The sequence below is a fragment of the Amphiura filiformis genome, chromosome 5 (genome assembly GCF_039555335.1).
Source record: "Amphiura filiformis chromosome 5, Afil_fr2py, whole genome shotgun sequence".
NCBI classification, from domain to species: Eukaryota; Metazoa; Echinodermata; class Ophiuroidea; order Amphilepidida; family Amphiuridae; genus Amphiura; species Amphiura filiformis.
The window spans coordinates 27,684,906-27,699,111 of NC_092632.1; the positions used below are offsets into that span (position 1 = coordinate 27,684,906).

The following is a 14,206-nucleotide window of genomic DNA, read 5'->3' on the forward strand; positions in this document are numbered from 1 at the left end:
TATTATTTTACTAGAACTTCCTGAAGCACTCCTGCACAAAGACGAGTGGACATTCTTTCCAAATCACATCTTCAATCCTCTCCTTAAGACGAACGTTGGAGACAGGAGTACTTCCGGTTAAACAATAAGATATGGTCAAGGTTCCCGCTCTAAGCTGATCAATTAATAACATCATCAACACTTTGAGAAAGCCAGAAGGTTTCTGGGGAAACTGTCAGCAGAAAAATGTATGTTTTTCTTTTGGTCTTGACAAAGAATTTTATTTAGCTGATTAATCAGCAGGTCTGATGAACCTCTTCATCAGGTCCAGCTTGGCTAGACATGAGATGCCAGGAAACGTCACCATCAACCACTAAGGAGGTGATTAATAGTGGATGATATAGGGCGACATTTGCAGTAGAAACAGTACGAGGCCACATTTTGCCAGCCGGAGTCACTTAAACTGTACTAGTAATATACAATACAGTGCAACGTGCATGATCAGAATCCAACTTAAAAGCACGCCTAAAGTAAGATGTAAGGTCACAAAAAAGTTCTGAACTTCTGTTCTCTTAACGAAATGCACAGTGAGTGAAAAGTTACCTACCTTTTGCAGAGTATTAGGAAGACCCATTTGAGGGTCAAACATCAAAAATATGGGTATGAAATGTGTTGATGCAAAGTGTTCAGTATACATTGATTGACTGCTGTATCTGAGCAAGAATAAGATTAAGAGAAAGGGTGAAAGTGAAAAAGAAGAATGAAAGAGCAACGTAGAAGGTGAAAGGAAAAAGCAAGAGAAAGAGAGTGATTTTTATGGAGAATGATAAGAGTAAATTGGCTAATCCAGTTGAAGTCCATTGAAAGACATGATTGATCTTCCACATAGGGAGTGTTAGTTTCAAATGGGGTTACCTGATTGGGTGACCCCATTTGAAATCCACTCCCCTGTGTGGGAGATTAAGGTCATGTTTTCCATAGGGGTGTATGGCTTTCAACTGGAATAGCCCAATAATTAGGGGATCAAGCTATTGAGGAAGATGGTGAGTATGGTGAGATAAAGCGCTATGTTTTCTGGTATCTCACTTTCATATTTTGTCAATAAATTGTCTATTTTCATAACCAAGTCTGCAGAACTAAAATAAATCTATGTATTCCACATTGTATATAATTGCAATAATTGGTTTTCCTGGTGTATGGTTTATATTACATCCAGTATATGCTTTCAGACCATACAAAATTGCCTTTCATGTCAATAACAAGTTCAATGTTTTAATGTTTTTCTCTCATGAGTTGGGGAGCCAGACATGGAGTCATTTGGGATATTGTGATACAGGTTTTATATCTCTTGTGCTGTTATAATCTGACAGTATATCATTGTCCAGAAAGAAGCACATACATTATTTTCAGGGATGATATGATATCATAGTCCATGCAGAGAACTTATTTATGTTTGTGTGCTTGGTTCGCTTGTTGTATAAACTATCCAGAAATATAGTTAAGTAAAGCCTGAGAAATCTTGTATAGATCACTATTTAAACTTTGAAAATATAATAAAATGTACAAACTAAGTGTTTACAATGTACTTAAAATGTTCGGATTTTTAATGGTATACAACCACTGGAATTGTTGACCTGGCCACTGTTTACAGAAATGTCAAATCACGCTTGCTTTATAATTTAATTATATTATTTTTAATTTTTTTTAAAGTATAATCAGTGCAATACATGCAATCTTTCCTAAATGTTTTTTTCACATTGCATAAACCACTATTCATGCTATTGTATGATCTTCAAATGAAATGCCGTGCCCTTGATGATTACTTATACATCTTTGAGTAAGTCCTATGAAGTATGTGTATCCATTTCAAACCATCAAATTGTCAAGATTTTTTGTTAAACAATCATAAAGTAATAAATAAAGCAGAGGATGCAGAGATATACCCAAGAGGAAGGTTCTACCATGGCCCGATACATTTTATTATATTTGTATTTGAACACAAAGGACACAATGTGTAAATACCAAAGGTAATGCAGTAGCACACACACATGTAAATAACCTACACTACGATTAGTACAAATTTGGAAGACATTACAGTACAATTGCTTGTTTTTGATAGGTAGTACATGTATATTAGACTATGGGGCATGCATCTCTACGGCCCTTGGTTTTCCACTTTTGTAGTCTACTCTTGGGAACTACATGAAAACACAACAAATCAACAGTAAAGATATGTCTGAATTGATATTCAAAAAGTTCCCACGTTTTACTTGGGACATTAAGGAGTTATTTAGGGTTAAAAATGGGTTTTTCGTGATTTTTTTCCATTTTTACCCAAAAATATCAAATATTAAAATAGCTGTAACTTTCAAAATAAATTGAGTAGAAATTTCATTTCTATTGTAGTAGTTTCATGTCACATGGATTTCCAACACTGATGAATAAAAATGTCACAGCACAACTCTAAAATATACAAAATGGCAAAAACCATATTTTTTGTGCTATTTTGGCCATTTTGAGCTAAAAATGTAATTTTTGCATGGAAAAAAAAAATATATATATTTTATTGATTTAAAAAATATGTCATTATGTCAACCTAGTTGTTCTGAACAAAAAAGTTAATGATGGTGAATGTCTGTGACCTATAGTTTTTGATCTATGGCCCTTTCAAATTCACATATGGACTAAAATAGCACATTTTTGTTCAATATTTCCAATATTACGCCAAAAATGGTCCTTTATGGCCATTTTAACCAACGTGTTAGTTTTTGGAAAGTGGGAACTTCACTTAATAATATGGACATGTAATTGCACTTTAATGTTAAGCTATTTCAAGATCCACTAGTATGCCCACTACCGGGGTAGCAGCAATTTTATCTACTTTCAATGCAGTAAAATGATGACTAAAATGATTTTGCTGCATTGAAATTAGTAAAATTGACCAATATAATTGCTACTGCCATGGAAACCGAGCTACCAGTGGATCTACAAATAGCTTAAAATGAAAGTACTATAATATGTCCATAATATATGTGAAGTTCCCACTTTACAAACACTGAAAATTTTGTTAAAATTACAAAAAAGTACCATTTTCAGCCTAATATTGGAAAAATTGATAAAAACATGCTATTTTAGTCCATATGTGAATTTGAAAGGGCCGTAGATCAAAAACTATAGCTCACAGCCATTCACCATCATTAACTTTTTTGTTCAGAATAACTAGGTTGATATAATGACATATTTTTTAAATCAATAAAATATATATTTATTTTTTTTCCATGCAAAAATTACATTTTTAGGTCAAAAATGGCCAAAATAGCACAAAAATATGATTTTTGCCATATTTTTATATTTTAGAGTTGTGCGGTGACATTTTTATTCACCAGTATTATACATCCATGTGACATGTAACATCTACAATAGAAATACAATTTCTACTCAATTTATTTTTAAAGTTACAGCTATTTTAATATTTGACATTTTGGGCAAAATGGAAAAAATCACTAAAAAACACATTTTAACCCCAAATAACTCCTAAATGTCCCAAGTAAAACGTGGGAACTTTTTGGATATTAATTCAGACATATCTTTTCTCTTGATTTGTTATGTTTTCATGTAGTTCCCAAGAGTAGACTACAGAAGTGAAAGATAAATGCTCATGCCTCATAGTCTATATATAGATAATTCTATTACCTCTACGACCAGGTTTTGAAAATTGTGCACTATGATTTGTTGAAGTGTGTCACATGAAAAACCTGAAATCACAATAACGTTGCCAGGGCACTTTATATTCTTACATAACAGCGCACAGTAAAGAGTGATGCAGTATAAGCGCCATAACACATTCTATTCAAAGCATTACACTTGATTACACATAAGATATTTCCACAATACGCACTTCACCCTGATGTAAACAACATCTCTTTAAATTGCATTATTTTGTGGTAATTGAATAGAAATAAAGGGTGCAGCATTATCCTTTATTTCTTAATTATATAATGTTGGATGGCTTTAAGGGCATACTACACCCATATATTGGTTTGATTGGTCTAAAAAATATTTTTCATTTATAGCTAGGCGATATATGCACGGATCATGTGAAATAAAAAAAAAATAAAAAAAATAAGAAAAAAATGCTTTTACACATTGTAGTAAGTCATTTTAGCCCTATATATTTTTTGTTTACTGTGTATCCTAGTAACTCAGATCTGTGTTTCATAACAAACTATAATTTATTCTTTTCAACATGTTCAAGTAGGGTACATGAATAGAATACATTAAATCCTTTGTTATACTCTCTATAGAAAATCTATAGTGGTGCATGCAAAATATATAACACTGAATAAATTAAATAAACACTTACACAATGGATGAATAGTCATTAGTCAATTTAATTATATAATGTGTTGTTAGGAGAAGAAAAGGCTATTAGGTCACCGTATGTCAGGTTATAGGTCAATTGGTTCAGGACTTCAGGTCAAATTTAAGCATCAATTTTGAATACACATGTAAGAGTCTGTGATATCATAATGAGGAATAATTTTGATATTCTGTCTTTAACTGGATATATATCGAGAAGTGCAAGGTGGATATACTAATATACCTTGGGATGTAAATGGTGAGTACAATTTAGAATGCCTAGTTGACATGGATTTCACAAATAAATATAAAATAGTTACCAAAATCACAAAAGTTAAGCTTACGGAAAACTACCCAATATGGTGGTATAGGTGACAAGAAATAAATTTTTTTTCAACATTGCTGCAGTATGGTTGTGGTAACCTGTTACCTGGGGCTTAATTATGTTTCAGTGAAATAATGTTGAAAGTTAAAAATACAAAATATAGCTCAACATTGAAAATAGAAGCATTTTAACCAGTTCCTTTTTTGATAGTTGTGGAGCACCAAGTTCATGAAGTCATAAAAGAAATCAGGAACCACTTATTCCCATTTTACATATCAACTTTATTTCCCTAACGTGTTAGCAACACATATCCAAAATTTTAACGAAATCCGTTGATAGTAAGCTTTCCAAAATGAAGTGAATTTAAATCATCAGTGATGTACCACCTTTTGGCTTCTACTTTTAAAAGCATGTAAGCTACGTTGATACCGATGCCACCAATAAAACGAGAAGATTTGCCCCTTCATTTTGCATACCATTTTGTCCAATTTTTTTTGTAATTTCTTCACAAAATGCAAAAAATGCAAAAAAAAATCAATGGGTGTAGTACCCCCTTAAGTGATACAAGAATATACCGCATCCGTCATGAAAATACGAACCAAGCCGAATCACACAAAAATAAGCCATCCAATATAATTATTATTCATTTTCATCATGTTTGCGGGCGGTAGGTACATAACAAATTGCGTAACTCAATTAATTATGCTTGCTTTGATCTCTCCATGCGCATGGATACAAAGTACAAGTTGTGTGGGCCAGTGCAAAATTTTGCATGGCTGTTCAGTATCAGAAAATCTTGCATAGTATTACTATGCATTATTAAAAATGTGTAGAAAAGCCCAAATATTTTACATAATAATATGAGATATTGTCCACATGTATCACTCATGGAGTAAAGTTGTTATTAACCTCTATAAAGGGTGGGGCACAGCTACACAAGAGTGATAGTTTACACATGCATGACACAAAATAAAACTCTTCTTGCAAACATAACCACTAAATATGAACAGTTCACTGTCCGTTTTAGGCTCCAAAATTAACCTTTTGGATTAAATTTTTTGCGAAATGTTTGAAAAACTACCCTAAACAAGTTGCCCATGATCAGAAAAACTACCCTTTCCCCTGAATATCAGCATTATTTTAAAACCCCTAAAAGTGTTACTTGCCTACTTTTTTAGATCGTGCATATTATGTGTACAATACCTATCAAGTACCCACCCCTCCCCTACCCTGACTGGAAGATATCAGTCCTTTCGTCCTTTCTCCACCACACAGGTGTCAATCTGTATATTTTACTTGCATAATTATATACTAACTGCATCCTTATTTTGTGAACATTTTAAAGTAAGTTAATGTTGCTAATGTAGACTCAATCTGAGTATAGCATATGACAAATGTGGATAATATGAGTGATGGGTACAAATATGAGTAGAAATATGGCCGGCCGGCAAAGAGTGCTAGAGTTTGTTATCTCTGCGTTACAATCCTTATCAGATCGGTACTGTAGAGAGTTACTTCTCACGTTAAGAGCATTCAGAGTGTTGGTTTTGTGTGAATTCAATCCAATGCTGCAACATTATCCAGATTTTGTCAGTACAGTACTTCAAAATAGACTGGGTTTTCAGTTGCTTTTCATTTTGCTGGCAAAGAAATGCAACAATTTGAATCAATTTAATCTTGGTTTTAGAATTTGAGGTGAGCGATATTATGCTTGTCCGTAACATATTTGCTGATCCATGTCTAGATGTATGTCTATTTGATAAGAGTAAGTAATCTGTGCATTTTGCAAAATTACCATTGCACTTGTTTCAAACAGATATTTTATGATTCAAAGCACAAATTTTATAATTTAAAAGGACAAGGTCTTATTAGTAAACTACATAGGCGGTGTGTGGGGGGCTTGGCACCCCCCCTAATTTTTCCACATGGGGTGACATCCCCCATAACAATCCTAATCAAAGAAAAAATAAAGCAATAATTGCCCCGTGCAGCTTCCTTTTTAGCCAGAAGAAGTGTTTAGGACCAAAATAGGGTAAAATTTCAAACCTGTTTAGAACCAGGATCTTCAATTATAATAGTTTCTTATTTGTTAATACAAAATAAACATTCTCTCACATTTTCATTGTTTAAAGCTAACAAAAGGCTAAATAAAGAAGTGCAAAAGAATGGGTGTGGAATTTGAGTAACCAAATACAATATAAAACTTGAATGACTACCGAGAAACACATTGTGTGATTTCTCTGGAAATTTGAGAAAGGCGGATGACATCTATCTTCATTCAAACTTCCTGTGGTGACACTTCCCCGAATTCCAATGCAGGAATATTTGTTTAAATTTTTTAGCACCCCATGTTTGCTGGATAAAAGTTTGGCATACTATCCATTAAAAGAAATGTTTGAATTGTATTTAAAAAAAGTCAAGAGAGATAGATAGCAATTTGAAAGTTCACTCATAGATGCATGATGTAATGTTGAATGGGAAATTGATGGGTGTATAAGTGGTGGCTTTCAGTCAATGTCAACATTGGAAGATTGTGCTAAATAAGATGGTGCTTGGTTACCGCCTAAAAGCATTCAGTGAGTGACTAAACTACAGGCAAATTTTGGTACTTTTGTACAGATTTTATTGTAACAAATGAAAGACCAAAGTCCAACAACAGTTAATGTTCATTTAGTTGCCCAGAGGTACTCGGTACGAATGACCATAGGTATGTGTTGCAAACATGGGCTGTATTTTTCGGCCATTTGGTGTATCAATGACCAATTTTGCTGCACGGATGGATAACTTTTTTCAAAATTTCCCCCCAAAATTAGCCAAAATTTCCAAATTTGCCAAATATTTTGTGAAAAGTCGTAAAAACTTACAGCATTAAATGATGGGTACAAATTCCTTGGAAAATTGGTATATGGTCATGTTTTTTATGTTGGGCACCAATTGTGTTGCATGTGTATTTTTCAAGCGAATCACATGCTTTTACAGGTTTGGTACTATAACTTCAAAAGTTGACATTAGAACCCAATTAAAGTATATATATTCTGAGAGCATATACTCAGATGATTTCAGAAACGATACAATAAGAGTCATTATACAGGGGACCCATAAAATATACAGGGTGTAACAAGCAAAAATTAGGATGAAAATATAAATTCAGTTAGGGTGTCACCCCCCGACGTACATTGATAATGTAAAAATTTGACAAATGTTTAATATAGCTAACTTAATTGCCCACCCAGTCATATGGAACTTATGACGGTCAAGTACTTCAATTATGTAGATGCAGGGTTGTCAAAAATCTATCTATATTTATATAAATTTCTTCAAAACACCCCTTATTTGGCACTGGAGAAGCAAATTTTTATGATTGAGGTATGTAACTAGATGTAAAATAAGCTCAACAATCCAGTTTTGAAAGTTAAAAGAGAAAGCGTTTTCGTAAAAATTGACTTTTTGGATCAAAATTGAGCGTGAGGGCGCTCTTTCAGATTTGTCGCAAATCTTGTATGTTTTACTAGTTTTTATTTTACTTAAGTAAAGAGGATCACAACCAAGGTCTGTTGAAGAAATTTGAGCCTTTTATCATGTTTTGTTTGCCCGTAGCACCATTTTGAATGTTCCCTACATTAAATCCCTATTCAAATGCATAGGTCAATGAACTTTTTTAGTGTAGCAACAAGTAATTAGTAATTTTTAATTGTCTAATTAACAAATACTGAGGCAATGAATGCTAAACATGATATCATTTAGCCGAGATCAAGTATAGAAACAAGTAGAAATCCATCAATAATGTTTATTGAGACAATAGTGTATAAATCACCATTGTATTGCATTGTGATCCTCCATCACATGATCCTCCACCACATGAGCCACCCCTGACTAATTAGACTTAACGAGTTACAGTAATTAGTACAAATGAAAATCATAAATTTTTGTTTAAGAAATTGAAAGGCCAATGTCTAAGGAACAAAATAGTAGTAGACAAGCTCATAATAAATGTCAAATAAATAAACTACATGCATGTAAACACGTCTTGATGAGTAAGAATGCAACAGAGCCACCCTTTATAGGTGCCCAGTATAAAAAACATGACCATATGGATGGGCTCACTTTCAAATTCTTAGTTGCACATTCCTACCCAAACCAAATTTGAGTACCCTCAGGATTAGTAGAGCTGAATTAGTCAGTGAAATAAGTGGAGGCTTTGTGATCAAAGATTCATGATTATGTTGGATAATAATGATGCATAAAAACAAAAGATTAAACCATAGGTGGGCATGGAGAAAACAAACAAGCAACTTTTGTAAAATCCTAATCCCAACCCTAATATCTTAATCCTAACCCAACCCAAATCCTAGCTCTAAAACCCAACCCTTATACTAATCTCTTATAATGATGGCAGTTCTTAAAATCTTGCTGAAACAGCACTTTTGTTGTGAACATATATATAGCAAGTATGCATTTCAGTCGATGAGCAAGTTTTTGTGGAACTATGGATAATCAGCAAACAGGTTAACCTACATTCAATTGATGGCTTCTATTTCAGGAACGCCAATATTGAAACGTGGAAAACAAACTGGCAAATGTCTCTGTGTTTGTACATGATTTTGTGATGAATGTGATAGATAAGATACTAGGCAAATTTAGCAAATAACATGCGACATTTCATATCCTGTTTAGATGACAAGGAACACAATGTAAACATGGCCATCACAGGCTATGTGACATCAACATTGGATCTGCTGTAAAATCCACTGGGATCTTACAGTGCTTTTTTTTGGTCAAAGCGGTGTATGTTATTGTGGTATTCTTGTCCACAAGGAATGGAAACAATGATCTTTGAAGAGCTTGCATGAATATAGTTTGTCAAAGATGATGTTTGAACATAATAGCTTGATGATCAGATTGATTTTAAATGTTTGTTTTTTTCTTTATTGAGATGTTTACATGTATGTATAAAGTAATCAAAATTTCTGTTGGCAAATAAATTAAAAATAAGTGGATGGGTACTTTTTTTAAATAAGCTTCAAACATTTAAAGTATGCTGATTTTCCACAAGAAATTTGCAATAATATGCTTGAAGTTCTGTAACAATAAACGCATGTAAAAATATAAATTGTGATTTGAAATATGGTAGGGACAAAAATAAGTCAGTGACAGCTCTAAGTTAAAGCTTTCTATATGCTAGATAGTGAAATACCCGTTTTCAGTACCAGTCAGTTTACGTTCTTTTAAATTTTAAAGAGATGCTTGCTATATGCGACAGGTATAATATTCAGTGGAAATGCCAATATAGTCCAAATGATTGACAGCCACCAATTGTGATGGAATTATTCAAGCGATGGGATTAAAGGCCTAAAAAAGTCGTTTTGGTTGTCCTTAACTGACCGGCCATTATGAAGAGATTTTAAACAGTTTCTTTACACTTCTAAACTGTTTTAAAACATGAATGAAGTGACACTGCCATGAAATATCCCAAGTTAATCTTTATTTATTTAGCTAATTGGACCCTTAAATGTGTTAGCTATTACCTTTCAAAGTTTTTGTTGAAATCATCTTGCAATTTATATTTGTTCATAGTTCTATGGTAATGCTTTGGTTAGGGAACATGTTTGTTGTTGTATACTTGGTTACATACTGTATAAATGTTGTTATTTTCACAATGCTTTAAAGGTGAAAGACGAACCATGTCATATTTAGAGAGCAGATGTTTTGGTCACGCTCTAAAAAACCTTTAGCACAGGTTAATTGCTCCTGGATATGGTGTTGTGTCTAGCCAAAAACAGGTGATAATGTAAGGTGGAAATAGTAGATTGCTGATGCCTTTGTGGGGAGGCCTGTGTTTGTTGCACTTAGGAGGGAGCTACAATAGAGCAATAAACAGCATCCATACTAAATAAAAATATTCTGAATATTCATTGGAAATAATCACACTGAATTACGTTTCTTTTTCATTATGTTTTTATCTTACAGGTTTGGTGCCTGTCCGTTCACAATCTACTTCATTTCTTCCCCGGCCAACACTCAAGAGGAACGTTCTTCCGTCAATCTGGCAGCGGCGTTCTGCAGCTTGCCATCATGCCTTCTAATCACCTTTACTCCTGCGGTGCCGACGGAACTATGAAGTGGCGACTTCTACCAGAGTGGGATAGCATTCTATAAGGGGATGGCAAGGAATCGCAATAGCAACCAGGTAACCTAAGTGGCAAGATGGCAGCAACAAGTGAAGACTAGAGCAGAGCAGAAAAATCCTAATAGGATACAAGGCGATCCTCAAAGTGTAAAAAAAACAGGGGAATCTAAAAAAAAGCTGATGGTGACAATGTTGTCAATGATAAATTTCTCCACATCTGCAAACTACCCTTGTAAATCTGTTGTTTACCAAGTATTATGCATTTTTTGCACGTTTTTATTGAATGGAAATGGTCAAGGTGAGATATATTTACCATATGACAAACAACCTCATCAGTTGTCCCTAACTTTTTTTATTTTTACGCATTACTTTTTTTAAAGTCTTGAAATAAGAGATAATAGACTGTGTTGTATTGAAAGGGTTTTTAAAGGTCATCCTATTATTTTTTAAGTACGTGCACCAAAACGGAGACTGATCTGCCGTTCAGCTGCTGTGGCATGTTGGTGCGGTGCGGCAAATATATAATTGCCAATATGATGTGTGGGTGTCGGAGGCTACAAAATGCAATAATTTGCATTGTAAGTGATATCCTATTGATTTAAAAAATTGTTTACGTTGACAACAAACCACTAGCAGAAAGCTTATCATATAGGTTAGATACGAAAAGGGTTAGGGTAATAACCAGTGTTCGAATTTAGGATAAATAAATGGTTGTCCCACAGACAACCAGATTACAATTTCTGGTTGTCCGTCTAAGTTTTTGGTTGTCCGTAGGCCTACAAATGTGACTGTTGGCTAGATTTATGGTTGTCCGGCGGACAACCGAATCAGTATTTTTGGTTGTCCGGCAACTTTTTTACTTGTCCCGGGCAACCGGACAACCAAAATTTCGAACGCTGGTAATAACCAAAGAAGCAAAACAGATTGAAACTAGGAGCCAGCTCTCTTTTGTGTTAAAAAAGGATAAAAGTTGGGTCTGTGACCTCAGGTTGCAGCCTGATCCCGATCTACCAATCAGAGCGAGAAAAATTGAATGTGTTGAAACAATACTCAATGAAATCTCATAGCTCAGGGGAGCATTTTTTGTAATGGTTTACTTCAAATTCATGAGGCAAAGCTGAATTGGTAGTACATGTTGCATTAGAAACTCTTGACATATAGTTTTGCCAACAAGCAAGACCAGACTTACATCATTTATGCCTGTACTACTCTCAAACCTGAGTATTCTTTTTTTAGGTCTGCAAAACTATTACATAATCATATATGAAGCTAAGAGATGCAAGCTAAAATTTAAGGCTGTTTGAGAGTTATGGCATCGTTGGGTGTATTTCGTAGTGACGTGTGTGAAAATCGGGTGTATTCACATAATGACAGATATCGCTCGCAAATTTAGCAAGAAATGAACATTGGTAAAACGTTGAGTAGGTGAATTGTATTGGGCATAGATTATAAACTTGCCATTAATATTCAGCAATTCATGTTTCTATTAAAGTAGACATTTGAAGTTATTTCCAAAATATCAAAATTTTGTAGAATCGTTCTTTTTGCATATATTTCAAAATTGCCACAGTTAATGACAATCATTATTTTTGACATCTCAACATGCATCAAGGATCCACCCACTTGTTCATATCCGTATGTGCTACTCCCAAAGATATGATATATAATAATTGTGCAATTTCTATTGATCTTCTGCTACTAGTACTGGCACCCAATCTTACATACCATTTCATCATAGTAGTTTGTTTCCCCTTGCGTAGCTTTTTAGAACTGTGCGCATAGTGGTGTAATCGATATTGTTTTCTCAAAAAAGTTATTTTAAAAAGCCATAATATGTATCTTCAGCTGTGGCTATTTATACACCATCTGAAAGCTAGATGTAGGAAGTCTATAAGATGATGTCACAATAGTGACCTTGTCTAAAAGTGTGACATCACACATAATCTTCATCAACGTCATCTGCCACCGCCATCATTAACCACAAAACAGAATTTGTATAAATATCCTAGCAACGTTAAAACCAGCTTTTTACTTGTAGGTCAATTGTAAACGATAAATAGAAGTGATATATTGTACCTGGGAATAGCAGAAGTTTGTTCCTAATGAGTTCAGTTTTCATGTGAATCTTATGTTATTGTGAAATTAATTGGGCATTTGGCCTGTTTAGTTTATAATTGTTGACATGATCCGATCCATTCACATCAAAGTTGGCGATAATAAATAAAATCAAACAAAAAGAAGAAAACGATGGATGTATATAAATGTCTATAACTTTGCAACCAAGTATGCCAGGGGCGTTGGCATTTCAACATCAGTATGCTTACATACTGAGCAAGATGGTAGTAATTTCATTTTCAAATTAATTTTCCGATACTGGTCTGAATGGATCAGATTGTGTCAAATTTTTCCCCATTAACCTGTAGGATTATGCCATAGGATAAATCATTTTGGTGTTATCAGCATCAAAACATGGTGAGGTTAAGATAAGTTGTAAATTTGCACATTTTAATTAATCTATTATTTATGATGAATGTTATCTTGTTAAAACCAAAAGACTATTCCAGTTGAAATCCATACACCTCTATGGAAGACATGTTCTTAGTCTTCTACACAAGGAGTGTGAATTTCAAATGGGGTCACCTATATGGGTGACTCTATTTGTAGTCTACACCTCCTGTGTGGAAGATTTAGGTCATGTCTTCCATAGGGGGTATATGGATTTCAACTGGAATGGCCCAATTAATAATTGATACTGACCTGACCGAGCCATCTCAGAGTGATGATGGTCAATCCAACTTCTTTCCAGTTGACTGATAACCAGCAGTTCTGGGAATGATTGTACACTTCTCAAAGTATATACTTTCACACAGTCATATCTCCTTAATTTCATCTCAAGATTTTAATATTTTAACTGCTTCTATGAAGCCACTGCCATAAAGATGTTCTCAAGTCTGGATAATATACTTTCTTTTATTTATTTATAACATTCGGAAATATGTTTGCTAGGGACAATGGATGAAATGATCATTGCTCATAAAGGTGGACAAAATGCGAGTAAAAGTATCACTTCATTTTGACAAGCATAAATTTGAAATTAATTTGATCACATCAAGTATGCTTGAAATGTCAGCCAACACGACAATGATCATGCAGAGTTGGTGCACTCAAAATCAGTGTCTACTCTCTTATGGGTATTACTGTTATTAACACAGAAGTAACACTTTCATTTTTGTTGGGGGGGGGGGGTCCTGAACACAATAGCGAGCTTTTTTTAATGCAGGATTCAATATCATCATTCATGTCATTACCCTTTTTTAAATTTTTTTTTGTGCAAATCACTCAACATTAGAATTATTCAAAATATGAACACAATATGATTATCATCCATAAATAATAAGGGAAAATTCACATTGAAA

The 14,206-nt window shown here is 33.9% G+C and overlaps 1 protein-coding gene across 1 annotated transcript in view; it reads left to right on the forward strand.

Annotated features, from left to right (window-relative positions):
* Positions 1-11,468, forward strand: part of LOC140152902 (dmX-like protein 2) — a 192,556-nt gene extending 181,088 nt beyond the window's left edge. The window contains 1 exon segment of the mRNA XM_072175438.1: positions 10,631-11,468. Within this exon segment, the coding sequence (XP_072031539.1) occupies positions 10,631-10,819 (189 nt within the window). The 3' untranslated portion in view covers positions 10,820-11,468.
* Positions 11,469-14,206: the final 2,738 nt, after the last annotated feature.